The sequence below is a fragment of the Syngnathus acus genome, chromosome 13 (genome assembly GCF_901709675.1).
Source record: "Syngnathus acus chromosome 13, fSynAcu1.2, whole genome shotgun sequence".
Lineage (NCBI taxonomy): Eukaryota > Metazoa > Chordata > Actinopteri > Syngnathiformes > Syngnathidae > Syngnathus > Syngnathus acus.
In genome coordinates this window covers 2,266,718-2,291,850 of record NC_051098.1, presented here as the reverse complement: position 1 = coordinate 2,291,850, position 25,133 = coordinate 2,266,718, and the positions used below count along the sequence as shown (strand labels likewise).

The window sequence follows — 25,133 nt, the reverse complement described above, 5'->3', positions numbered from 1 at the left end:
GCAGCGGTGCCGCGCTCGGGAATCAGTTGGTGATCTAACCCCCCAATTCCAACCCTTAATGCTAAAATGATGTGGCGGGCCGTATCTGGCCCCCGGGCCTTGAGTTTGCCATAATTACTAGCACACCCGATGTTAATACTTAATACAACCCCTTTTGCCAACAAAACAATATACACTATAATGTTTTTCGAAATGAGAGAATACAGAAAGAGGGATCTTCGACCATTCCTCTTTGCAAAATCTCTATCGTCCAGCTACCTGGCACCTCAAATTGGCACAGATGTTCCGGTACACTGTTCCTGGTACCCGCGATTGGCTGGCGGCCAGTTCACTGTCCGCCGCCTACCACCCAAACACCGCTGGGATAGGTCCCAGCAGGCCTGCAACCCTCATGAGGATAAACGATAAGGATGATGAATGAATATTTCTGCTACCTGCTTATCCTCCTCCATGTACGCCTTGCCCACTAGCAGCAGACGCCAAGCTGTGATATGATGCACGCTCTCTGGGGCTTCTTTGCACAGCCTACACCTGGGATATACAGTGCCTTGCGAAAGTATTCGGCCCCCTTGAACCTTTCAACATTTCGCGACATTTCAGGCTTCAAACATAAAGATATAAAATTTTAATTTTTTGTCAAGAATCAACAACTAGAGGGACACAATCGTGAAGTGGAACAAAATTTATTGGATAATTTAAACTTTTTTAACAAATAAAAAACTGAAAAGTGGGCCGTGCAATATTATTCGGCCCCCTTGCGCTAATACTTTGTAGCGCCACCTTTTGCTGCAATTACAGCTGCAAGTCGCTTGGGGTATGTCTCTATCAGTTTTGCACATCGAGAGACTGGAATTCTTGCCCATTCTTCCTTGCAAAACAGCTGGAGCTCAGTGAGGTTGGATGGAGAGCGTTTGTGAACAGCAGTCTTCAGCTCTTTCCACAGATTCTCGATTGGATTCAGGTCTGGACTTTGACTTGGCCATTCTAACACCTGGATACGTCTATTTGTGAACCATTCCATTGTAGATTTGGCTTTATGTTTTGGATCATTGTCCTGTTGGAAGATAAATCTCCGTCCCAGTCTCAGGTCTTTTGCAGACTCCAACAGGTTTTCTTCCAGATTGGTCCTGTATTTGGCTCCATCCATCTTCCCATCAATTTTAGCCATCTTCCCTGTCCCTGCTGAAGAAAAGCAGGCCCAAACCATGATGCTGCCACCACCATGTTTGACAGTGGGGATGGTGTGTTCAGGGTGATGAGCTGTGTTGCTTTTACGCCAAACATATCGTTTTGCATTGTGGCCAAAAAGTTCGATTTTGGTTTCATCTGACCAGAGCACCTTCTTCCACGTTTGGTGTGGCTTGTGGCAAACTTTAAACGAGACTTTTTATGGATATCTTTGAGAAATGGCTTTCTTCTTGCCACTCTTCCATAAAGGCCAGATTTGTGCAGTGCACGACTGATTGTTGTCCTATGGACAGACTCTCCCACCTCAGCTGTAGTTATCTGCAGTTCATCCAGAGTGATCATGGGCCTCTTGGCTGCATCTCTGATCAATCTTCTCCTTGTTTGAGATGAAAGTTTGGAGGGACGGCCGGGTCTTGGTAGATTTGCAGTGGTCTGATACTCCTTCCATTTCAATATACCGTTTTTTTCCATGTATAATGCGCCCCCATGTATAATACGCACCCTAAAAATGGCATGTTGATGCTGGAAAAAAGCCTGTACCCATGTATAATACGCACCCAAATTTTGACTCCTACTTAAGTCCGTAAACGTAAAATTATTTCAGAAAAAAGATCATCTTTGGGAACAACCGGATGTTATTCTGCCGGTCAGTATCACTGCGCATGCGCTAGCAAACTCAATAGCAAAGAAATGTTTCGGATTTGTGTAGGGTACATTGTGACAGCAAACGAGCAGGTTATCAAGCAAGCGTCTGATACGAGAGCATTGTATTCGTATGGAGCGTGTTTGAAGTGAACAGCAGAGAAGAAAGCGCATCTGTAATGGCGGCCTCCGTATGATATCCGGATTAAAAAAAAAAAAAGAAAAAAAAGAAAAATTGTGCCCATGTATAATGCGCACCCCAGATTTTAGGACAATAAATTAGTTAAAGTTTGCGCATTATACATGGAAAAAACGGTAATTGCTTGCACAGTGCTCCTTGAGATGTTTAAAGCTTGGGAAATCTTTTTGTATCCAAATCCGGCTTTAAACTTCTCCACAACGGTATCTCGGACCTGCCTGGTGTGTTCCTTTGTCTTCATGGTTCTCTCTGCGCTTTAAGCAGAACCCTGAGACTATCAAAGAGTAGGTGCATTTATACGGAGACTTGATTACACACAGGTGCATTCTATTTATCATCATCAGTCATTTAGGACAACATTGGATCATTCAAAGATCCTCACTGAACTTCTGGAGTGAGTTTGCTGCACTGAAAGTAAAGGGGCCGAATAATATTGCACGCCCCACTTTTCAGTTTTTTATTTGTTAAAAAAGTTTAAATTATCCAATAAATTTCGTTCCACTTCACGATTGTGGCCCATTTGTTGATTCTTGACAAAAAATTTAAATTTTATATCTTTATGTTTGAAGCCAGGCGGCTCGGTGGGCCACTGGGTAGCACGTCCGCCTCACAGTTAGGAGGGTGCGGGTTCGATTCCACCTCCGGCCCTCCCTGTGTGGAGTTTGCATGTTCTCCCCGGGCCCGCGTGGGTTTTCTCCGGGCACTCCGGTTTCCTCCCACATCCCAAAAACATGCTTGGTAGGCCGATTGAAGACTCCAAATTGTCCCTAGGTGTGAGTGCGAGTGCAAATGGTTGTTTGTCTCTGTGTGCCCTGCGATCGGCTGGCAACCGGTTCAGGGTGTCCCCCGCCTACTGCCCGATGACGGCTGGGATAGGCTCCAGCACTCCCGCGACCCCCGTGGGGACTAAGCGGTTCAGAAAATGGATGGATGGATGGATGGATGGATGGATGGATGGATGGATGGATGGATGGATGGATGGATGGATGGATGTTTGAAGCCTGAAATGTGGCGAAATGTTGAAAGGTTCAAGGGGGCCGAATACTTTCCCAAGGCACTGTAAATGGTTTCATATACATTTATTGACACAAAAAATGTAGAGATAAAAATGTCACTTATCGCGGGTGGTATTTGGAACCAATTATCTGCGATAAACGAGGGATTACTGTATTTGTTTATCAATGGCGACGGAGGTACAAACTCTACGCGTTACGTACAGTCCTGATTGTTTTTTTGCCCCGATCTACGTAAAATGTAATGTCCTCTGATTGGTTCATTGGGTCTTCATATTACGCCTGTTTATTTATTTAGCGAATGCAAAGTCCCTAAGCCAAGCAGTTGCCTCCTGGTCTGCTGTATGGAGGGTGACTGACCCTCCTTTAAGTCTGGAGAGGACAAACTTCTATTACGTCTGTACAATACGGAAGCCACACAAAACAACAACTTTACAGATTTTGTAATTTGGTCCACACAAAAAAACAAGGTGCGCCTTTTTATAAGGTGCACCTTGGTTTTTTTTTTGAGAATATTAAAGGCTTTTAAATGTGCCTTATTGTGCAGAAAGTACGGTACTTGAAAATGTATTTAGGATGAAAAATTGGTGACCATGACAAAAAAACACGTTAGAAAATCGTGTATAATCAAAGTACACTACCGTTCAAAAGTTTGGGGTCACAAAATTGTTTGGGTGACCCCAAACTTTTAAAGAGCGAGAGTTCAGTTTAATTAGCAGTTTCAGCAAAATGGTTAAGAGAGCAAGTTATAGTATAGCATTTCGAAAGAAAGTCTTTGAAGTGGCAGAAGAATTAGGCAATAGGGCAGCTGCGCGCCAATTTGATGTCAATGAATCAAACATAAGACTCTGGAGGAAGAAAAAAAATCAATTTGATACAGCGAAGGCTTCAGCAAGAGCACCTGGAAGAGGAAAGAAAGCACAGTATCCACATGTTGAGGAACAATTGGTGGAGTTCATTAGGGAGAGAAGAGTTGGTGGAATAGCCATCAGCACTATTGACATTAGAACTTTGGCTATGAAATGGATAAAGAGAGACCACCCGGATTCAAACTTCAGAGCCTCTCCAAAGTGGTGCTACTTATTCATGAGGCGCAATGACATTTCAATTAGGAGGAGGACTTCAGTGTCGCAAAAATTACCACAGGACTATGAGGATAAGCTGTTGAAGTTTACGGACTTAAGTAAGAGTCAAAATTTGGCTGCGTATTATACGTGGGTACAGGCTTTTTTCCAGCATCAACATGCCAGTTTTAGGGTGCGTATTATGCATGGGGGCGTATTATACATGGAAAATTACGGTAGATATATAGTGCATGCTGCACAAGGAGCACTTAATGTGGAGCTCACAACCACCCTCTCTTACGTCTGCATCCATGTTGCGAGCGTTGTCAGTCACAACAGCCACTCTCAGCTTCCTTTCGGACATCTGCTAGATTCCTCACGGTGTGGGGTTCATAAAGTGAGCTAGTTTGCAAGATAATGCCTTTTATCAGTGTCAATCCATCTTTATTAATAGTATAAACAAACATCTGTTCGTCTGTCCGTCCTTTATGTAGCACATTCAGGCCTCTAAAACGTAAGGATGACTTTAGAAGCACTCCCGTAAACCTGAAGTGTTGCTGGAAATTCATCCCGTAAACCTGAAGTGTTGGTGGAACACTTGTGACTTTCGCATAAAGTCAATATAGTTTTGAAAATTGTACCTTTATCACTGGGGCTTCGTGCGTTTAAAACAGCCTCAATCAAAATTAGTCCGCCATTCTGACTCAAAGCCTTCAAAATTCTTCTTTTTCCCCATTGTCCACAAACATTTTTGTGGCCACAAACCCCGATCTGATGGTTCACCTGGTTCGAAGTCTTCAAGCGCGTCGTCACTTATTTAGAAATTTATACATATACCATACTGGGGAACCAACGGCGCTGTCGTGTGTTAATTTTGATGCATTTCTTTGGCTACTAGATGAACTGAAACAAACAGTAAATAGAACATTGCAATTCATTTGCTTTGGTTTGGCCTTGTTCCCCAAACAAATCGAACTAGCCTTCCTGTCCAAAGTCCTCTGAGTTTTTTCAGTTTTTCCAGATCCGGGGGTCAAGGAAAACAAAATGTATCTACATTCCCGGTCTTAGAGGTAAAACTGCTTAACAGCGTTCTCTAGTGGGTGAAATGTGGTAATGCGCTCCTATCTTAAATGGGTTAAAAAAAAGGGGCTTCTGCCACTGCTGACGTCCATTTGTCAATTGTCATTCCCTTGATTCAAGCCTTCACAGTGGCGCGCACCCACATGCATTGTTTTGAAAATGAATGCCCACCTCTGCTGTTTTCATGACATACTTGCATCTCTAAACCAATAAATCTGCTGAATTGCGTTAAAATGGAAATAAACGATTGTGGCCCACTTCTTGATTCTTGACAAAAAATTTAAATTTTTTATCTTTATGTTTGAAGCCTGAAATGTGGCGAAATGTTGAAAGGTTCAAGGGGGCCGAATACTTTCGCAAGGCACTGTATATTTTTATATTTATTTTTTTATATATATATTTTCATGTCTAACAGCTAAAAAAAAAAAAAGAGTTAATTTAGCATGATATGGTTCCTGTGGCAGAACAGACAGGACAACCATCACAGTACTCGCGTCTTTATTGAGTGGGAGGGAAAGGGGAAGTGGATCACTGGTGCTGGAGCGGATGAGTCAGCGAAGCTGGCAAGGACAAAGTGGTCAGGGAGTAGCAGAAAGTCGCACCTGGACAGATAACGACACAGACACACGGCAAAAGACAAGCAGACAAGCAATGGAACATGAGCTGCGTGAGTCAGTCCTGGCAATGGACAGGACGGGATAGCAATGCGGGACAGACAGAGAAGGCTGCGTGTGCAGGGTTTATATAGAGCGGCTAACGAGCTTGGAGCAGGTGTGGAAAAGCCGCAGGTGCGGGCAATCGTTGTGATTGCCGCTGACGGGATGGGCAGGAAAGATGAGCTGTCCAGGGTCCTGGTCATGCGGCTGCATGACAGGTTCCTCTATGAAGTGGTAAGTTTTACGTGCTGACACGCTCACACGTTCGATAAAAGATAAGAAGGTTGCTCGTTTCAGTAGCCCAGCATAGCAAAAGAAAAAAAAAAGAATGCGAACAGCAATATAGTATGTAATACAGTAAACAAGAATACACCATCAAGAGAAATTATATACATAAAATAATTTACAGATATCCATGATCAGAATTTTGTATACAGCATACACAATATGCATTATGAGTAGAAGTATGAGCATCAATGTTATTGTATATGCAGTATAAATATTTAAAGTGTATTGTGTGCATAAGGTGAGGACAGTGATGGCAAAGTGATGAGGTTGGGTGACTCAGTGGCTCATGACATCCCAATATATTGTATAGTCTTAACTGCCATGGGGATGAATGAACTTCTAAAGCGCTCCTTCCTGCAGTGGGGAGTTCTCATTTTCTGACTGAGGGAGCTGCTCAGGTCACCTACGGTCTCTGACTCCGGTTGATCTCAGCCTCTGTACAACATTTAAGTGATTAACAACATTCAGGTGACTAACAACATTTAAGTGGCAAGAGCAGAATGTTATTGCACAGTGATGTCTCTGAGACTCTGAGTGGTTTGAGTTCATCAGAGCGACAGCTTGGCTTTTCAGGCACTGGTTGAGTTGCACCTTCCATCAGTCACTTCAGCTGCACAACAAAAGAAAAACAATGACAATCTGACAAACACAAAAGTGGGCATTTTGAAAATATGACTTTATGATGGTATGTTTATTGTCAAAGTCAAAGTCAAAGTCAGCTTTATCGTCAATCCCTTCATATGTCAAGACACACAAAGAAACCGAAATTCCGTTTCCTCCATCCCACGGTGACGAGACATACAAGTAGGCGACACAAAACAAAAACAAGAAGGCACAAACCATAAATAATAAATAATAAACAAAATAAAATGAGCGATGAATAAATAACAGACCAATAACCCATTAAATAAGAGGGGCAAAACCGAGCCAGTGCGCATACAGCAAGAACAGGACGCTACGCTGAAAGGGGGAGCGAGTTCAGGATCCTAACAGCCTGGAGTACGAAGCTGTTGGATAGTCTGATGGTGCGGGAGCGCAGGCTCCTGTACCGCCTCCCAGAGGGCAGAAGTTCAAACAAAGAGTGAGCGGGGTGACTCACATCACTCACGATCTTGGTCGCCTTGCGGGTGAGATGGGAGGTGTAAATGTCCTTCAACTATTGTATAAAGTTGTTTTTAATAATAATGTTCTCACTCCTGGTACGATGTCAGATATTCTGAGAATAAAGTCAGAATTCTGACTTAAAAGTGGGAATCCTCCTACTAGCTCAGTGGCATAGTGGTAGAGTGTCCGCCCTGAGACTGGAAGGTTGTGGGTTCAAACCCCGGCCGGGTCATACCAAAGACTATAAAAATGTGACCCATTGCCTCCCTGCTTGGCACTCAGCATGAAGGGTTGGAATTGGGGGGTTAGATCACCAAATGATTCCCGAGCGCGGCACCGCTGCTGCTCACTGCTCTCCTCTCCCCCAGGGGATGGATTAAAATCACATGGGGAAATGCAGAGGACAAATTTCACCACACCCAGATGTGTGTGACGATCATTGGGACTTTAACTTTAAAGTCAGAATTCTGAGAAAAAAATCCTGTCACCCCCTTTTTTTTCTTCACTGGCCCTAATCCTCTTCTGTACTAACAAGTATTTTTATTTTGAATACATTGTTTTGTTTTTTCAAGTTTTAAGATCAGCACGTTTATTTTCAGATTAAAGTTTTTTTTTTCAAATACGAGTTTGTTTTTTCAAGTACAAAACCTTTGACCCCAATCTATCTCCATACAAGTTCGCCTTTCATTTAGTGACCCTAACTTGTTGACATTCCTTTATTGTCTTGCCGATTTCTGGTCCTTCCAGTCTGTTGAGAGCCGTTGAAAAGAGAAATCTTGTCACGCCCAAACAGGAAATGGGTGTGTTTTCATCAGTCAGTCTTCTTAACAAAGCAGCGTACAGAAAGAAAGTCGCAACAGAGCAACTGTCTGTATCAACTAACGTTATTACATATATTCTTTTTGTTGTATTTTTTTTTTCAAGTACAAAACCTTTGACCCCAATCTATCTCCATACAAGTTCGCCTTTCATTTAGTGACCCTAACTTGTTGACATTCCTTTATTGTCTTGCCGATTTCTGGTCCCTCCAGTCTGCTGAGTGCTGAGAGCCTTTCATAAGAGAAACTTGTCACGCCCAAACAGTAGTGACGTGCATTCCAGTTCTTTTGAGTGAACTGAATCTTTAGAATCATCGTTCAAAAGAATCGTTCACCGAATCGTTATAAATGCTGATTTATTGAGGAATGGCCTCAAATCATTGCCCACTTTCGATCATCGTAAAACTGAAATACAAATAAAGAAAAACCGCGTTAGACAATCGTTAGCTTGTAGCATGTTGGCTAAGGTAACTTCGATCTGTAAATAAAATGAACATCAGAATCAGCTTTATTGACCAAGTTTGTGCATGCCAAACAGGAAATTTGACTCAGGTTAATCTCAGCCTCTGTCTGACATTTAAGTGACTGGCAACTAACAACATTTAAGTGGCGACAGCAGGATGTTATTGCACAGACTCTGAGTGGTGTGAGTTCATCAGAGCGACAGCCTAGGGCAGGGGTGGCCAACCGGTCAGAGACTAAGAGCCACATTTCTTTACTGTGTACCGCAAAAAGCCACATTCCCCCCCCCCGAATGGGTTTGCCCCTCCTCCTTTGCGGGATTTCACCTCATGGGCATGTGCGTTTGACGAAAATACCATATTGAACTCAAGCTGAGCGAACACGCAGCGTTTGACGAAAATACCATATTGAACTCAAGCGAGGGCGGCTCGGTGGTGCACTGGGTAGCACGTCCGCCTCACAGTTAAGAGGGTGCGAGTTCGATTACACCTCCGGCCCTCCCTGTGTGGAGTTTGCATGTTCTCCCCGGGCCCGCGTGGGTTTTCTCCGGGCACTCCGGTTTCCTCCCACAACCCAAAAACATGCTTGGTAGGCCGATTGAGCACTCCAAATTGTCCCTAGGTGTGAGTGCGAGTGCGTATGGTTGTTTGTCTCTGTGTGCCCTGCGATTGGCTGGCAACCGGTTCAGGGTGTCCCCCGCCTACTGCCCGATGACGGCTGGGATAGGCTCCGGCACGCCCGCGACCCCCGTGGGGACTAAGCGGTACAGAAAATGGATGGATGGATGAACTCAAGCGAAGCGAACACGCACAAAAACAAACAAACAAATAAACCCACAAATGTTAATATGAACGTAAAGGAGCCGCATGAAACCCGGCAAGGAGCCGCATGCGGCTCGCGAGCCGAACGTAAAGGAGCCGCATGAAACCCGGCAAAGAGCCGCATGGGGAAGAAGCTGTGTCTGTGTCTACTGGTTTTGTAACGTCGTCCGGAAGGGAATTGTTTGAACGGACTGTGAACTGGGCGAGAAGGGTATGCAGAGATGTTACTTGCACGTTTCCTGGTCCTGGACAGGTACAAGTCTTGGATAGATGGGAGGTTGGTCCCGATTATCTTTTCCGCAGACCTGATTGTCCGTTGCAGTCTGTGCTTGTCTTGTTTGGTGATCGATCCAAACCAGACAGTGATGGAGGTGCAGAGGATAGATTGGATGATGGCAGTCCAGAAGGTCTTCAGCAGCTCCTTTGGCAGGTTGAACTTCCTGAACTGTTCTCAGAAAGTACAGCCTCTGCTGGGCCGTCTTCCGGACAGAGTCCATGTGGCCGGTCCATTTCAGGTCCCGGGAGATTGTGGATCCCAGGATTTTGAAGGTGTGGTGGGAATAGCATTACTGAGGATGGTGAGGGGTGGAAGGGGCAAAGGGTCTCTCCTGAAGTCCACTGTCATCTCCACGGTCTTGAGCGGGTTCACCTCCAGGTGGTTTTGGCTGCACCAGTGGACCAGCCGCTCCACCTCCTGTCTGTACGCCGTCTCGTCACAGTCCCGGATCAGTCCGATGAGAGTGGTGTCATCCGCATACCTCAGGAGCTTCACAGAAGAGTCGCCTGAGGAGCAATCGTTGGTGTAGAGAGAGAGGAGCAGTGGGGAGAGTACGCACCCCTGGGGGGCGCCAGTGCTGGTGGTCCAGGTAACGGATGTGATGGTCCCCAGCCTCACATGCTGTCTCCTGTTGGTCAGGAAGGTGGTGATCCACTGACAGGTGGAGGCAGGCACCGCAAGCTGGACGAGCTTCTGGTGGAGGAAGTCGGGCTCGATGGTGTTGAAAGCCGAGCTGAAGTATACAAACAGGATCCTGGCGTATGTTCCTGGGGTGTCTAGGTGGTGCAGGATGTAGTGCAGTCCCATGTTAACCGCATCATCCACAGACCTGTTTGCCCGGAAGGCAAACTGCAGGGGGTCGAGCAGGGGGCCCGTGACGTCCTACAGGTCGCTCAACACTAGCCTCTCAAAGTATTTCATGACCACAGATGTCAAGGCAACAGGTCTGTAATCATTCCATCCTGTGATGGCGGGCTTCTTGGCTACCGGTACGATGGTGGAGCTTTTGAAGCATGAGGGCACCTCGCACAGCTCCAGGGAACGGTTGAAGATCCGTGCAATCGTTTACACAAGTTCGAACAGAAATAATATTAGTTGACAAGACTTACGGCCAAATCTTGTCCAAGGCAACAACGTTTGAAGAACATCAGCTTCGTAAATCCACGGTATAACTGATGCCGTTACCGGGTCTCATACTCTGAGTGAGCAAACACTTGTATTACGCGACCACAGGTGGGCGCTCTAGGCTAGAAATAGAACATTTCAATAGACATTTCCATAGACATTTCAATCCAAAACATACAGAGGGCAGAACTGACAGCATTAGTGTTATCCCTGCTGACACACGTTTGTTTGAGTTCAAATTACCTGAGAAAAGATTATGCATTTTTCTTGTTCAATGGCGTGTCAAGAATGTGTATTTGACGACTTGCTGTTTATATAGGTTTATTGCACAATGCACACAAATATAAACAATAATAAAATATGGAAATAAATAAAAAGATACTGAAACAAACAAATGAAATTTTTGTGCAAAATAATACTACACTATGAGCTAGAAAATTAGAAAAAATGTGACCAAAAAAATCCAGTAACCAAACAAGCAAACACACCAAATTTGTGCCAAATAATACTTCACTAAGAGGTAGAAAATTTTGAAAAAGCGACCAAAAAATCCAATAACCAAACAACCTAACACACCAATAGTGTGCAAAATACCGTATTGGCCTGAATATAAGACGACCCTGATTATAAGACGACCCCCTCTTGTTCAAGACTCAAGTTTGAAAAAAGACTTTTTGAACACCAAATTTAATTGTTATACAGAAAATTATTACATCTGAAACAAATGATTATAACAATATATTCGAGAGAAAAAGCATGTTATTTTGCCTCATTCAAATCATGCAAAAACTGTCTATCACATCTTAATATCTGAACCTCTATATATGTAAACTAAAATGCAATCACATTTGTAAATGAATGGCTTCTGGTTTTTGAAATGTAAATAAACCAATCTACTGTGATAAAACAACAAAATTACATTAACTGCATTAACCATCAAAGTGAAGTCTAACTGTAACAGTAGTCTTGAAACAAATCTGAATAAGGAAAAACATTGCAATAAAATAATGCTACCGCTATTGTTGGGGAGCCTGAGGACTGTATAGGGCGTTGGCTGTGATGGTTATGCTCTTATTGCCCCCGGGTGTTGGTCAGAACACAGGAGGGAAGACATGGTTCAGTTTTGATTGCTTTACTGAATTATTGGCAAAAAAGTAACAGGCACTGGGGCTCACAGGGGCAAACAGGCAAACTGGCAAAAGGGTATAGGCACACGTTTGGTCGTAAGGATGTGAGAGCAGGTGTGTGTAGTGTACATGGGTGAGTCTTTGGGTGTGTGAATGTGATTATTGTGTGTGTGATTATTGTATGAAGCGCGTGAAGGGTGTGTGGGGTGTGTGTGCGTGTGTGGTGTGTGTGTGTGCGTGTGTGTGTGTGTGTGTGGTGCAACACACCATACATAAGTCATCGAGACAACAAAAACATTTGCTGGCGACCGTTAGTCGCCGTGCCGCTGCGTAATGGCTACTCTCACGATGCGAGTCAAACTTAAAGGAGCGCGCCGAAGTTATCAATCAAACGGCGCACACACGAAACAAACCGCGATCAGACAAATGGCACAACAGTGGACAGTAGTAACAATGAAATGTATATAATCACTTTGTGTCAAAGACGCACATGATCACAGCAACATACTCAGTCGATACCAGCAACCTTTAACTTACCGCTGCGCACAAGTGAATGGGTATAATGTCTAGACCCCGAATGTAAGACGACCGCCACTTTTTCAGTCTTATTTCAATGCAAAAAAAGATCGTCTTATTTTCGGGCCAATACGGTAATACTTCACTAAGAGGTAGAACATTTTAACAAAGTGACCAAAAAAATCCAGCAACCAAATACGCAAACACACCAAAATTGTGCAAAATAATACTTCAAGAGGTAGAATATTATTATTATTAATTATGTAAATTGAAGGGTGTCTACCAGCCGGCAGTCTTTTCATGCACTTGCACATTAGCCGTTAGCTTGGAGAAAACGAGCACGATAGACGTGGTGTTTCAGAGAGTGGTTCTGTCTTTCCTAGGGCAAATCGTAAATCTGCATTCATTGACTTTTAACTGGCTTACATAGTTCACGTTCACTCACTGAATTGTTCACGCCAGGAGACGCAACACGTTCACTGAGGCTCCGTTGATGCAAGGGAAGGCAGTTCAATGACTGGTTCGCGAATGGGAAGGTCAGCACGTTCAGTCGTTCACTCACTGATCCGTTCTCGCGATGAACGAGAAAGGCAAATCACTCACTCACTGACTCGTTCACTCACTGATCCGTTCAGTTGATGAACGGGAAATGCAGTTCACTCACTGACTCGTTTGTGAATGGGAAGTTACGTCATTTTTCTTTGTTTTGTTTTACGGCGGGGTGGCACCAGCTTCAATGCGCATTACCGACACCTACTGTGTTGGATAAAGTTAAAGTTAAAGTCCCAATGATCGTCACACACACATCTGGGTGTGGTGAAATTTGTCCTCTGCATTTAACCCATCCCCGTGTGATTTTGATCCATCCCCTGGGGAAGAGGGGAGCAGTGAGCAGCAGCGGTGCCGTGCTCGGGAATCATTTGGTGATCTAACCCCCCAATTCCAACCCTTAATGCTAAGTGCCAAGCAGGGAGGCAATGGGTCCCATTTTTATAGTCTTTGGTATGACCCGGCCACGGTTTGAACCCACAACCTTTTAAATTACGTTATTGCGTGTTGGTTGAAGTCATATGAACTGAAAAGAAGAACGAATTTTTCAGGAAGTGGTCCGTTCACTCACGTTCACTGAAAGGATCCGTTCGTTTTGAACGAATCGTTCACGAACGACCCAACGCTACCAAACAGGAAATGGGTGTGTTTGAAGCAAGTCAATTTTCTTAACATAGCGCACAGAAAGGAAGACGCAGCAGAGCAACTTTCTTTAGCAACTAACGTTATTACATATATTCTTCTTATAGTCTCTCGAACAACAACATAATGTTTATTCCTTTGTTAGTTTTGAGTGTGGTTGTAGGAGGTGCTTACATTTACCGTCAGATTGTGGTGAAGGGCAAGCGGTGCACAAGCAATGCAGAGCTACATGGAAAGACCGTGATTGTGACTGGTAAGGATACACTAAATGAGTGTTGCTTTTTTCAGAGAGCGAATGTAAAGTTATTTACTTTATGTAATCAAACAGTAGAGGAAAATTGAATCCAACATGTTAAGAAGAGTTCGGATATGACTTGGATTGGGATTGCTAATTTGATGACAGTTCTTGCTTTGCCTCTATAGCATTACTTTTTTTTTTTTCTTTAAACTTGATCTCACAAATACTATAAATGCATTTTTTCCCTGCACTATAGGGCCCCTCTATTCCTGGATGACATGTTAAACTTCACATTGAATTCACAATTCAACTAAGACGATTTATTTAAGTGTCATTGTTTAAAATGTTATGTCACCCTAAGGTAGCAACACGGGCATCGGAAAAACAACAGCAATAGACTTGGCTAAAAGAGGAGCCAGAGTTATTCTGGCTTGTCGTAGTCGGCAGAGAGGAGAGGCTGCTCTTGCAGATGTCAAGAGGGTAAGAAAGATTTGTCATACTTTGTTTTACAGATGTAAATTTGGCATCTTTTTTTTCTCCTTTGACAACATTGACAGTACATACATTGTAAAGGAATAGTCCTGGTGCTGCATTCTCAATTATCTATCAAATGCATTTTCTATTCTACATCTGCTGTATGTGTGTATCAGTGACGTGCGGTGAGGGTTGGGGTTGGTGAGGCACTGACTCAGGGTCAGATTTACAAACGTACTGTATGACGCTAAGGCACCGACTCACAAGTCAGATTTACATGCATACATGGTTGTTATCCCATTCTTGATTAAATGTAATAACATTTTAAACACACCACTGTACATTTAAACACACCACTGCAGTATTCTTACCTTTACTTGTAAATGAAGTCCATTCTCCTGTCCTTCTGGACGAAGATCTCGATGACAGGGAAAGCAATAAAGTCGATTTTTGGCAGCACAACCACAAAGCCAGTCTTTTTTAGAGTACCAATCCTTTTGAAACGAACGTGTTGTAGTCCGTCCCGGGAGGCCCGTAGTTTGAATTAATCCTCGCAAATCTGGCGTTGGTCTTCCCTTACTTATGGTTTCTTGCTTTGACTGAAAGTCAAGTTTTAAAAAAATCCTTATTTTCGAGATTATATTCTCCATTGTCAGGGAAAACAAAGCCAAATAGCAACGCGTTAGCACCGAATGTTGTTGGTTGTTTTTCTTTTCTTTTTCTTCTTCTTAATTTACTCTCGCATTTACTCGTGTCGTGAACTATTAGCCGGAGGCTCACTATCGCCCCATCTTCGCGGCAAGGGTACTGGCTGCCTCAAGGCTCGTATTTTCACCCGCTGACTGCAAGCAAGCACGCGCCGTTTGCACGCGCTCAGTACAGTGTGTGAGTGGTGCACACTCTCACACGCACGCCCTGAGCGGCACAACCTGTCACTGCCGCAGCCTCCATGATTCTCGTCTCCCGTTGTTATTTGAACAAGAAATACAGCTATTTTGACTATGAAAATGATCCAAATGTATAGGAAACACACCAAAATTGCATTAAAAGCATAGACCACAGGACAGATATTATATTATGTTTTATTATATTATTCATTTTTTAACAACTTATGGTGACAGCTGAGGAAACCATGTTGAGCCCTTTACTGCCCCTGGTGGCAAGGTGAGGCACTGCCTCACCTGCCTCCTATGAGTGCACGTCCCTGGTGTGTATCGAGTGAAATACAGTATTTTAAAACCTATTTATTGGCTCTGAAAGGAGAGTGGGAGCAATCAAGTCGTGTTCATGCAGTTGGACCTGGGAAACCTTAAGTCTGTTCGCAGCTTTGCTGAAAACTACCGAAGAAGTGAGCCCAGACTAGACATTCTCATCAACAATGCAGGTAAGAGCACTCATTTCACATACTTAAACTCACTCACACTTAACTGAAGTTTTCGCCCAAACTGGTTCTGCGTAGCTCTTTTGTGGAGGACCTGAAACAGCACACTAGATCTTGGTTGTGTAACAACAAAAGGATTTTGTAAGATTTGTGATAGGAGTGTCTTAATTTTACTGTAGGTCTTTCAGTAAGTCCTGTTATGTAGACACTCATGCTCTACTGTGGCAAAGATATTTGTTTTATTTATTTTTACATAATGTTGCATGTACCCATATGCTGAAGGTTTTCAACAAGTACCATACAGTAATCTGTTACGGACATTGGTTCATAGTGGACCCCCACACACATTTTCTTTTTTGAACTTGTGGTTTCACCTATTCACAATTTTTTTATTTCAGCATTCAGGTAGGAAGGGGGCAAATAACGTTTATCGTTGAGGCCTTATTGGCGGTGTATCACCTGTTATTTTTAGTCATACTGTTTAGAATTGGGGCGGCACGGCAGTAGCCTACACATTGCCTCACAGTTCATAAGTATACTTATGTATACAGGGGTTCAATTCAGGCTCCAACCTTCCTGTTTGGAGTTTGCATGTTCTGCCCGTGCCGGCATGGGTTTCTCTGGTTTCCTCCCACAATCCATCATGCATCAACTGTCTAAATCAGGGGTCACCAACTCCGGTCCTCAAGGGCGCCAATCCAGCCTGTTTTAGGTGCAGCCCTACAACAACACACCTGATTCAAATAATCAGGATCGCTATCAGCCTTAATAGAGCTTGCTGATGAGCTGATCATTTGAATCAGGTGTGTTGTTGTAGGGCTGCACCTAAAACAGGCTGGATTGGCGCCCTTGAGGACCGGAGTTGGTGACCCCTGGTCTAAATCAATGGTTCTCATCCTGGGTTCGGTGAGTCGGTCTCAGGGGTTTGGCAGAGCCTCCACTGCGGAGGTCCGAACACACCTGATTTATTGTGTAAATTCGGGATGACGCATATCTCGCAAAGGCAACAGCAGAAATCACACTCTTATGTAATTTGTTGTGAGTTCATGCATTATGATGGTTTTGTTTTTTGAACAAGGTTATCATGCACGGCTCATTTTGTGCACCAGTAAAAAACATCTATGTCTTGAATTTGAAAGAAAACATTTTATTCTTTACCTAAAGAGAGGTTCGGTGAATGCGCATATGAAACTGGTGGGGTTCGATACCTCTAACAAGGTTAAGAACCACTGGTCTAAATAGATACGTAGTAGAAATTCGAATACCTTTAAAACTTTGGAATAACACTGTTATAAACCAATGAAATATACTAACTGCGTCTATCTATGTCACCAACACGGTGCCCGCGGGCACCAGGTCGCCCGTGAGGACCGCATGAGTCGCCCGCAGGACTGTTCTAAAATTAGCTCAAATAGCGGCACTTGTCAGTGAGCTGCATCTATTTATTGTACAGTCAAACCTCGGTTTTCGAACGTCCTGGTTCTCGAACAAATCGGAATTCGAACAAAAAATTCGAGATTTTTTGCTTCGGTTGTCGAACAAAATTCGGAGGTCGAACCTCGCGAGATGACCCGGGAGGACCCGAGAAAACCCGACCGCGCGGCCCGGATGCCGACTGACTCCGTTGTTATTGTATTTTCGTTACTTTGAAGATTGTATTAACCCCTAATCATGCCTCCAAAGAAAGCAAGTGGGAGCAGTAAAGCCATCCTAAAACACAAAGACGCTCTTAAAGCAACGCAACAGTGAGCGCCCGGCGCGCTGCGGTTGCGCTATCGGACCAAATTACCATTTTTTTCCATGTATAATGCGCCCCCATGTATAATACGCACCCTAAAAATGGCATATCGATGCTGGAAAAAAGCCTGTACCCATGTATAATACGCACCCAAATTTTGACCTTTTTTTTTTTTTTTTTTTTTTTTAAAGTCCCAATGATCGTCACATACGCATCTGGGTGTGGTGAAATTTGTCCTCTGCATTTGACCCATCCCCGTGTGATTTTGATCCATCCCCTGGGGGAGAGGGGAGCAGTGAGCAGCAGCGGCGCCGCGCTCGGGAATCATTTGGTGATCTAACCCCCCAATTCCAACCCTTAATGCTGAGTGCCAAGCAGGGAGGCAATGGGTCCCATTTTTATAGTCTTTGGTATGACCCGGCCGGGTTACTTAAGTCCGTAAATGTAAAATTGTTTCAGAAAAAAGATCATCTTTGGGAACAATCGGATGTTATTCTGCCGGTCAGTATCACTGCACATGCAGTAGCAAACTCGATAGCGAAGAAATATGTGAGACTCTCAACGGGATCACCAATATTTGAGTGATGTTCCAGTTATTTATCACAATTAGTTTACCAAGTCTGTGTTTTGAGTTCCTCCAATAAACCCTGGTCCAAGCTGCACTTGGTCGCCCCGCTCCTTTCCACACTCCATCCGTGACAAGATTTTCTTCAAAAATTGTTGTACCATGATTTTCTTCAAAAAAAAAAAAAAAAAAAAGGAAAAAAAAAAAGAATTGTACCAATGTATAATGCGCACCCCAGATTTTAGGACAATAAATTCGTTAAATTTTGTGCATTATACATGGAAAAAAACGGTAAGCTCCCTGCGCATTGAGGTCCACTTAAATTTTGGAAAGTACATGAGGACTTTAAAAATATTTTCTAAATTTTAGCGAAGGCTCTGTCACAATAATGCGACCAGCGCGATGCAGTTGCGCGGTCGGCGACGCGCTACTGTTGCGCGTTCGTTGGTGCGCTACAGTTGCGCGATCGGACAAAATTAAGCTCCCTGCGCACTTAGGTCCACTTAAAGTATGGAAAGTACATCAGGAATTTAAAAATATTTTCTAAATTTCAGCGACGGCTCTGTCACAATAATGCGACCAGCGCGGTGCAGTTGCGCCGTGGGCGACGCGCTACGATTGCGTGTTCGGCGGTGCGCTGCAGTTGCGCGATCGGACAAATATGCGCAAATGAAAAAATGCTTAAAAAAGGCGGGTTTTTTTTTGTCTTGAAACGGATTAAAATTGTTTCCATTATTTGTAATGAGAAAAATAGATTCGGAATTCGACCGATTCGCTTCTCGAACCGCCTTCTGGAACGGATTGTGGTCAAAAACCAAGGTTTGACTGTATTTTTGCTTTTTTTGTTAAAATCACACTTACATGTGAACTGGAAATGACAATAATAACACATAGTGAAAGCCAAATTGAGCAAATTGGCTATTTCAGAAGTGTGTGTCAAACTGGTAGCCCTTTGCCTTAATCAGTACCCAGGATGTAGCTCTCGGTTTAAGAAAGGTTGGTGACCCCTGCTCTATATGATAAAAAAAATCAAATTGGCTACCAAGCAAGTAAATTGTATTTAAGTGACTGCATGTTTTAAGTTATCGTATAAAGTATGAAAAAGACTTACTGTCATGTTTTTTCTGTCCTAGGAATTTATATGCAGGGTCAAACAGAGGATGGTTTTGGCATGATGTTTGGCATTAATCATCTGGGCCACTTTCTCTTAACCAACCTTGTGCTGGACCGACTGAAGGAGTGTCAACCAAGTCGAGTGATCAATGTATCATCCGTGGCACATAACTTTGGAAAAATTGACTTTGAATGCCTAACTAAACATAGAGCTCTAGGACTGGGGACTTCATTCGTGGCGGACCTTCGGGTCTACTCTGACAGCAAGCTGTGCAATGTGCTCTTCACCCATGAGTTGGCCAAGAGACTGCAAGGAACCAAAGTCACATGCTACTCCCTCCATCCAGGTTAGTAAAGAGAATGTATCCATTCATGCAATCCAATCTATAGAGAGGAAAGTACTGAAATAGTAGAGCACTGGTTAGCATGTCCGCCTCAGAGTGCAGAGGTTTTGGGTTAGATTCCAGCTCCAGCCTTCCTTAGTGGAGTATGCATGTTCTCCCCGTGCCTGCATGGGCATGGGTTTACTACCACGTTCTAAAGACATGCATGGTAGGTCAGTTGAGCACCTAAATTGCCCAGAGGAGTGAGTGTGAATGTGGATAGTCAGTGTGCCTTGGGATTGGCTGGAAACCAGTTTGAGGTATCCCCGCCTACTGCTCGAAGTTTGCTGAGATACCCTCCAGCGCCTCTGAGACTTTCTTGAGGAAAGGTCATTCAGAAAATGGATGGATGTAGGCTTGAAACTATACAATTCCTAAATTGAGTGTCTTCATTAGTCTTGTTTGTGTAAATTGTAAAAGGGTGGTGTGGCTCAGTCGTAGAGTGTCCCAACTTGAAGGTTGTGAGTTCACTCCTCATCCCTGGTGACCATGTCGAAGTGTCCTTAAGCAACGCCTTGCATCTTAATTTTGTCGTGCACCAGTTGTATAATGACAATAAAGGCATTCTTCTTCTATGTACATCACTAAAACATTAAAACATGAGAAAAAATGAAAAGCCTCACATCCTGCATGGCTTTAAATGTAAAATCTTGAAAACATTCTTAAAAACATACTTAAACTCCCCCAAATTCTCAAAAAGCCTGTGAGCATGAAAAAAATACATATTGCAGGCTTTAAATAATAATTTTATATCAATTTAAGTTTAAGGTGTACCCTGCCTGCCGCATGAAAATGGCTGGAATGTGCTCCAATATGCCCATGAACATAGTGAGGATAAGTGGTTCAGAAAATCACGAGTGTGTGTGTATTTTATAAGAAAGCAATGGTAATGGGGTGTGACACTTGTTCAGTGTGACAGGGCAAGTCGCTACAGAGATGTTTTGTATTCCTCAATGCAGTGGTGGTTGGAAAAGTCAAGTGACAGAATTAGTCAGACAACATACCCTGCAGGGATTTTGAGCAGATATCATCAGTTCTTTGAATTTCAGCTGAACTTGGGCACCCTTATAATGACACTATTAACATGAAACACAAAGGCTATTTGTTTACAATGAAACTGTAGTGTTATTTTGATAAACATAATCATCCATCCATCCATCCATCCATCCACTTGTTCGACCCCGTGTTTTTTGTCTTCCGGGTTAGAGCAACGCTGGCGTCTGGATGGTTGACTGCCGCTTCTGCCCCGAACTGTGTCCGCTACTTGTTTGTCTGCTATTTGTTTTGTGTTTGCTGTTTTAAGTGTGCCCGTTTTTTCTTTTATTTTTCTTGCCTTTTCATGCAGCTCTGCTCGCACCTCTCTGTTCCCGCTCCCTCGGACTCCGAGCTACGCTAGCCAGCTAGCCAAACCACCACCGGACCCTCCTACCTCCCGGCTCCGAGCCTGTAGCTGCTCGCTCTTGGCTCGACAAACAGCTTTTACCCAACTTTCTGGCCACTCGACCGGTGTCCTCGTGGGGAGCACCCGCTCGCTGCGAGCTCGCCGGTCGTGGCTCGGCTGTGTGCCGCCATGACACACTGGGGCTTGCCGTTTATGCGGGTACAGTCGGGATCGACCAACACCACCACCCACTCCACCAACATCACTACTCGGTCCACTGCTGCTTCCATGCATTTCACTGCCTACCAACTTCTAGCTAACTACTAGCCACGTCTAGCATTTTATCTGGATTATTCCCAGCTGCTGTCACGTCTCATCTCTTCCATGAACTATCACTTCTGCTACTCCGGGCTTCTATTCCACCAACTTCTCGCCCATTTATCTACACTGCTGCTGATCTTCATCACCTCAACTATAATCAACGTCTCCCTGCTGCTGCTGCCTCAGCTGCCAGCAAGGCTGGGATCCTCCGCCGTCGCCGCTACATCCACCGTAGCTCCGTCCTTTGAATATCTCGCTTTTTCCCTCCCCAACTCTACTACTGCTGTTCTCATCTACCGCCAGTCACATCCGTCTTTTCTTTCTGAACTCTCTGAACTCCTCACCATCGTATCCTCAGTCTCCTATCGCCTCCTACTCATCGGTGACCTCAACATCCACATCGACCAGCCAACTGCTCCACTGACGTCTGACTTCATCTCCCTTCTGGACTGCTTCCATCTCACCCAGCACATCAACTTCCCCACCCACACCAAAGGCCACACCCTGGATATAGTATGCTCCTCCTTTCCACTCACATCCAACCCCCGTCCTCTCGCCTTTCCACTGTCAGATCATCTCTGCATCCTCTTCTCCGCCCCTCTACCCTCGCCTCATAATTCAACAAAACACACCATCTCCTACCGCAACATCAAGACTGTAAACCCAATCAGGTTTTGCCAGCTCTTATCCTCTGCCCTTCCCTCCGACCCCACTTCTTCCTCCCCTGATGACCTCGCCACCATGCTCAACAACATCCTTTCTGACTCCCTTGATTCCCTAGCCCCCTGGAAAACTTCCTCTGTTACATTCACTAACTCTGCCCCTTGGTACACACCGGAACTCCGCTCCATGAAACAAACTGGCCGTCAACTCGAACGCCTCCACAAAAGAGCCTCACTGTCCATGCTGAAACCTTCAAACAACACATCTCTTCCTACCGTGATGCTCTTCTTGCTGCCAAATCTGCTTACTTCTCATCTCTCATTAATAACACCAACCGGAACCCCCGCATACTGTTCTCCACCATCAACAAATTGCTCCAGCCATCGCCCACCAAGCCACCCTCCTCACCCGCCCTCTGTAACTCCTTCCTTGTCAACTTTAACAACAAAATCGCCCAAATCAACAGTTCTCTGACCGACACCATCAATAATTCCTTCTCCCCCACAGCCCCTGCTCTCCTGCCCCCCCTTCCTGACCTCCCGCCCTTCCGCTCTCTCACTGCCTTCTCCCTTGTCCATCCTAGACAACCACCTGCTCTCTCGACCCCCTTCCAACGACCTTAACTAAGGCCTGCCTCCCTGTCCTCCTCCCTCACCTCACCACCCTTTTTAATCAGTCTCTATCCCTTGGCCACTTTCCCACTGTCTATAAGCTTGCAGCCATCACCCCCGTCCTCAAAAAGCCCACCTTGGACCCAGTCAACCTCTCCAACTACCGTCCCATCTCCAACCTTTCATTCCTTTCCAAAACCCTTGAACGCATTGTCTCCGCCCAACTCCACACCCATCTCCAGTCCGACCTCTATGAACCCTTCCAGTCCGGATTCCGCTCACTTCACAGCACCGAAACAGCTTTTGTTAAAGTCACCAACGATCTCCTCATTTCTGCAGACTCTGGTGCCCTCAACATCCTATTACTACTCGACCTTAGCGCAGCCTTTGACACTGTGAACCATTCCACCCTCTTTCAAAGGCTGCGCCAACTAGGTGTTGAGGGCACTGCACTCGACTGGCTCACCTCCTATCTCGCCATCAGAAACCAGTTCATCTCTCTCTCCGGCCACACATCCATCCTCTCCCCAGTTACACAGGGGGTTCCCCAAGGCTCAGTTCTTGGCCCCCTCCTATTCATCTGTCACCTCTTTCCCCTTGGTAATGTCATCCGCAAACTCAATCTGGACTTCCACTGCTACGCTGATGACACCCAGATCTATATACGCACCTCACCAACCCAAAACCCTCCCCTCACCCACTTTGAAACCTGCATCTCTACAATAAAAGCATGGCTGACCCACAACTTTCTCAAACTCAACAGTGACAAAACAGAGCTCCTCCTCATAGGCACTAAATCCTCCCTTAATAAAACTGGATCCATCACACTCACCATTGATTCCTCAAGCATCACTCCCTCCCCTCTGGCACGCAACCTTGGCGTTATTTTCGACCCTACACTGTCCTTCCACCCTCATGTTAGCTCAATTGTTAAGACCTCCTACTTCCACCTCCGACGCGTCGCCAAAATCCGGCACTGCCTCTCTCTCCCTGCCGCTGAATCCCTCATCCACGCCTTCATCTCATCCCGGCTTGACTACTGCAACTCCCTTCTCACTGGAATCACTGCTCACTCACTCCATAGACTTCAACTAGTCCAAAACTCTGCTGCCCGCCTCCTTACCCACACCCGGTCCCGTGAACACATCACTCCTGTTCTCCACTCTCTTTACTGGCTCCCCATTAAGGAGCGTATCATCTTCAAGATACTCCTCCTCACCTTCAAAGCCCTTCACCACCTGGCTCCCACTTACCTATCCGACCTCCTTGTCCCCTACTGCCCCAACCATCCCCACCGATCCTCCAATACTTCACGTCTGACAGTCCCAAAATCTAAACTCAAATCCTTCGGCGACAGAGCCTTCTCCTGCACATCACCCCGACTACGGAACTCTCTCCCTCAGAGAACAACCATCTGCACTTGCAATCACACCTAGGGGCAATTTGGTGTGCCCAATCGGCCCACCAAGCGGAGGTGGAATCGAACCCGCACCCTCCTAACTGTGAGGCGGACGTGCTAACCAGTGCTCCACCGAGCCGCCCATAAACAAACATTTATTTATTTTTACGATTCCATCTTTATTTTCAGTTGGTTTAATAAGTGCCTACACTGTGCACAGCTTGTCATTTTTTAATCAGTCTATTTGAGTGGTAGTTTTGTACTGTGCAACATTACCAGTTATTAAAGGGAAAAAAAACTAAATAATCACTCTTTTCCTTTACTTTTACCTGTTTTTCTACTGCAGGAGCTATCAACTCTGAGTTGGCCAGGAACGCCAGCTCATTGGTTCATATCCTGTTGAAGCCCATCACTGCCTTCTTCTTCAAAAACACTGTCCAGGGATGCCAGACCACTCTGCACTGTGCAGTACAGGAGGGAATCGAACCTCTTAGCGGACGTTACTTCTCCAACTGTGCAGTGAAAGAAGTCTATTCTAAAGCAAAGGATGACGCTGCAGCTAAGAAGCTGTGGGAAATCAGTGAAGGAATGTGTGGTCTTGCATGAATTAATTCACAAGTGAGTTTAGTTGAATGGGAATAAAGGAATAACTTTCTGTTATGTTGTACGTGATTTCTTGACTCTTTCTGACACGAAAACAGCTATCCACTGGTTCTGATTTTGACGATTGAATTGTGTCTGCCTTGCTCATAAATTTTCAATTGAAAAACTTTAATATGCTATGTGATTGGCCAGTGACATCTCGCCCTGTATGATTTCTAAATCAAATGCAGTGTGTGCGTGTGTGCGTGTGTTTTCTACTGCTCTTTTATTTTTATTATACATGTACACTGATATATACTGCAATTTATTATTAGGGGTGTAACAATTCATCGATACACATCGATTAATCGATATAATGCTCTACGATTTATTGGCATCGATGCTAAACGTAAACATCGATTTATATCGCCGTGTTTGACCTCGGACATTAGACGCGACTTTATTTTGAAATCCAGTTCATTGTTGCTTGCTTCCTCTTTCCGGGAGCAGTACGCGGCGTGTTATGTTGTGAGCAGAGCAGGCACGTGAAAGGGGAGCCGACAACTACGCGGCTCCTGGGCTGGTGCTATGGCTAGTGTCCAAGAAGACGAGGAAATTCGCTCCCCTTTGGGCTTCAAGTCATTCGTTTGGAAGCACTTTGGATTCCAAAGAAAAGAAGCTCAACGGACAATTAAAATTATTGTAAATAAATA

At 44.6% G+C, this 25,133-nt stretch overlaps 1 protein-coding gene across 1 annotated transcript; it reads left to right on the top strand.

Annotated features, from left to right (window-relative positions):
- Positions 1-13,555: 13,555 nt before the first annotated feature.
- On the top strand, positions 13,556-24,498 carry LOC119132874 (dehydrogenase/reductase SDR family member 13-like). The gene is made up of 5 exons (XM_037268460.1): positions 13,556-13,824; positions 14,171-14,289; positions 15,544-15,667; positions 19,101-19,427; positions 24,185-24,498. Exons 1-5 carry the CDS (start codon positions 13,698-13,700, stop codon positions 24,442-24,444), a joined length of 957 nt encoding a protein of 318 aa, XP_037124355.1. The 5' UTR covers positions 13,556-13,697; the 3' UTR covers positions 24,445-24,498.
- The last annotated feature ends 635 nt before the right edge of the window (positions 24,499-25,133 follow it).

Excerpts from the sequence above, each read along its gene's own strand:
- LOC119132874 (XM_037268460.1), top strand. The coding sequence starts at position 13,698 with ATGTTTATTCCTTTGTTAGTTTTGAGTGTGGTTGTAGGAGGTGCTTAC. Across the intron at positions 14,290-15,543 it reads CTCTTGCAGATGTCAAGAGG|GAGAGTGGGAGCAATCAAGT; the intron begins GTAAGAAAGATT and ends TGGCTCTGAAAG. Across the intron at positions 15,668-19,100 it reads CATTCTCATCAACAATGCAG|GAATTTATATGCAGGGTCAA; the intron begins GTAAGAGCACTC and ends TTTCTGTCCTAG.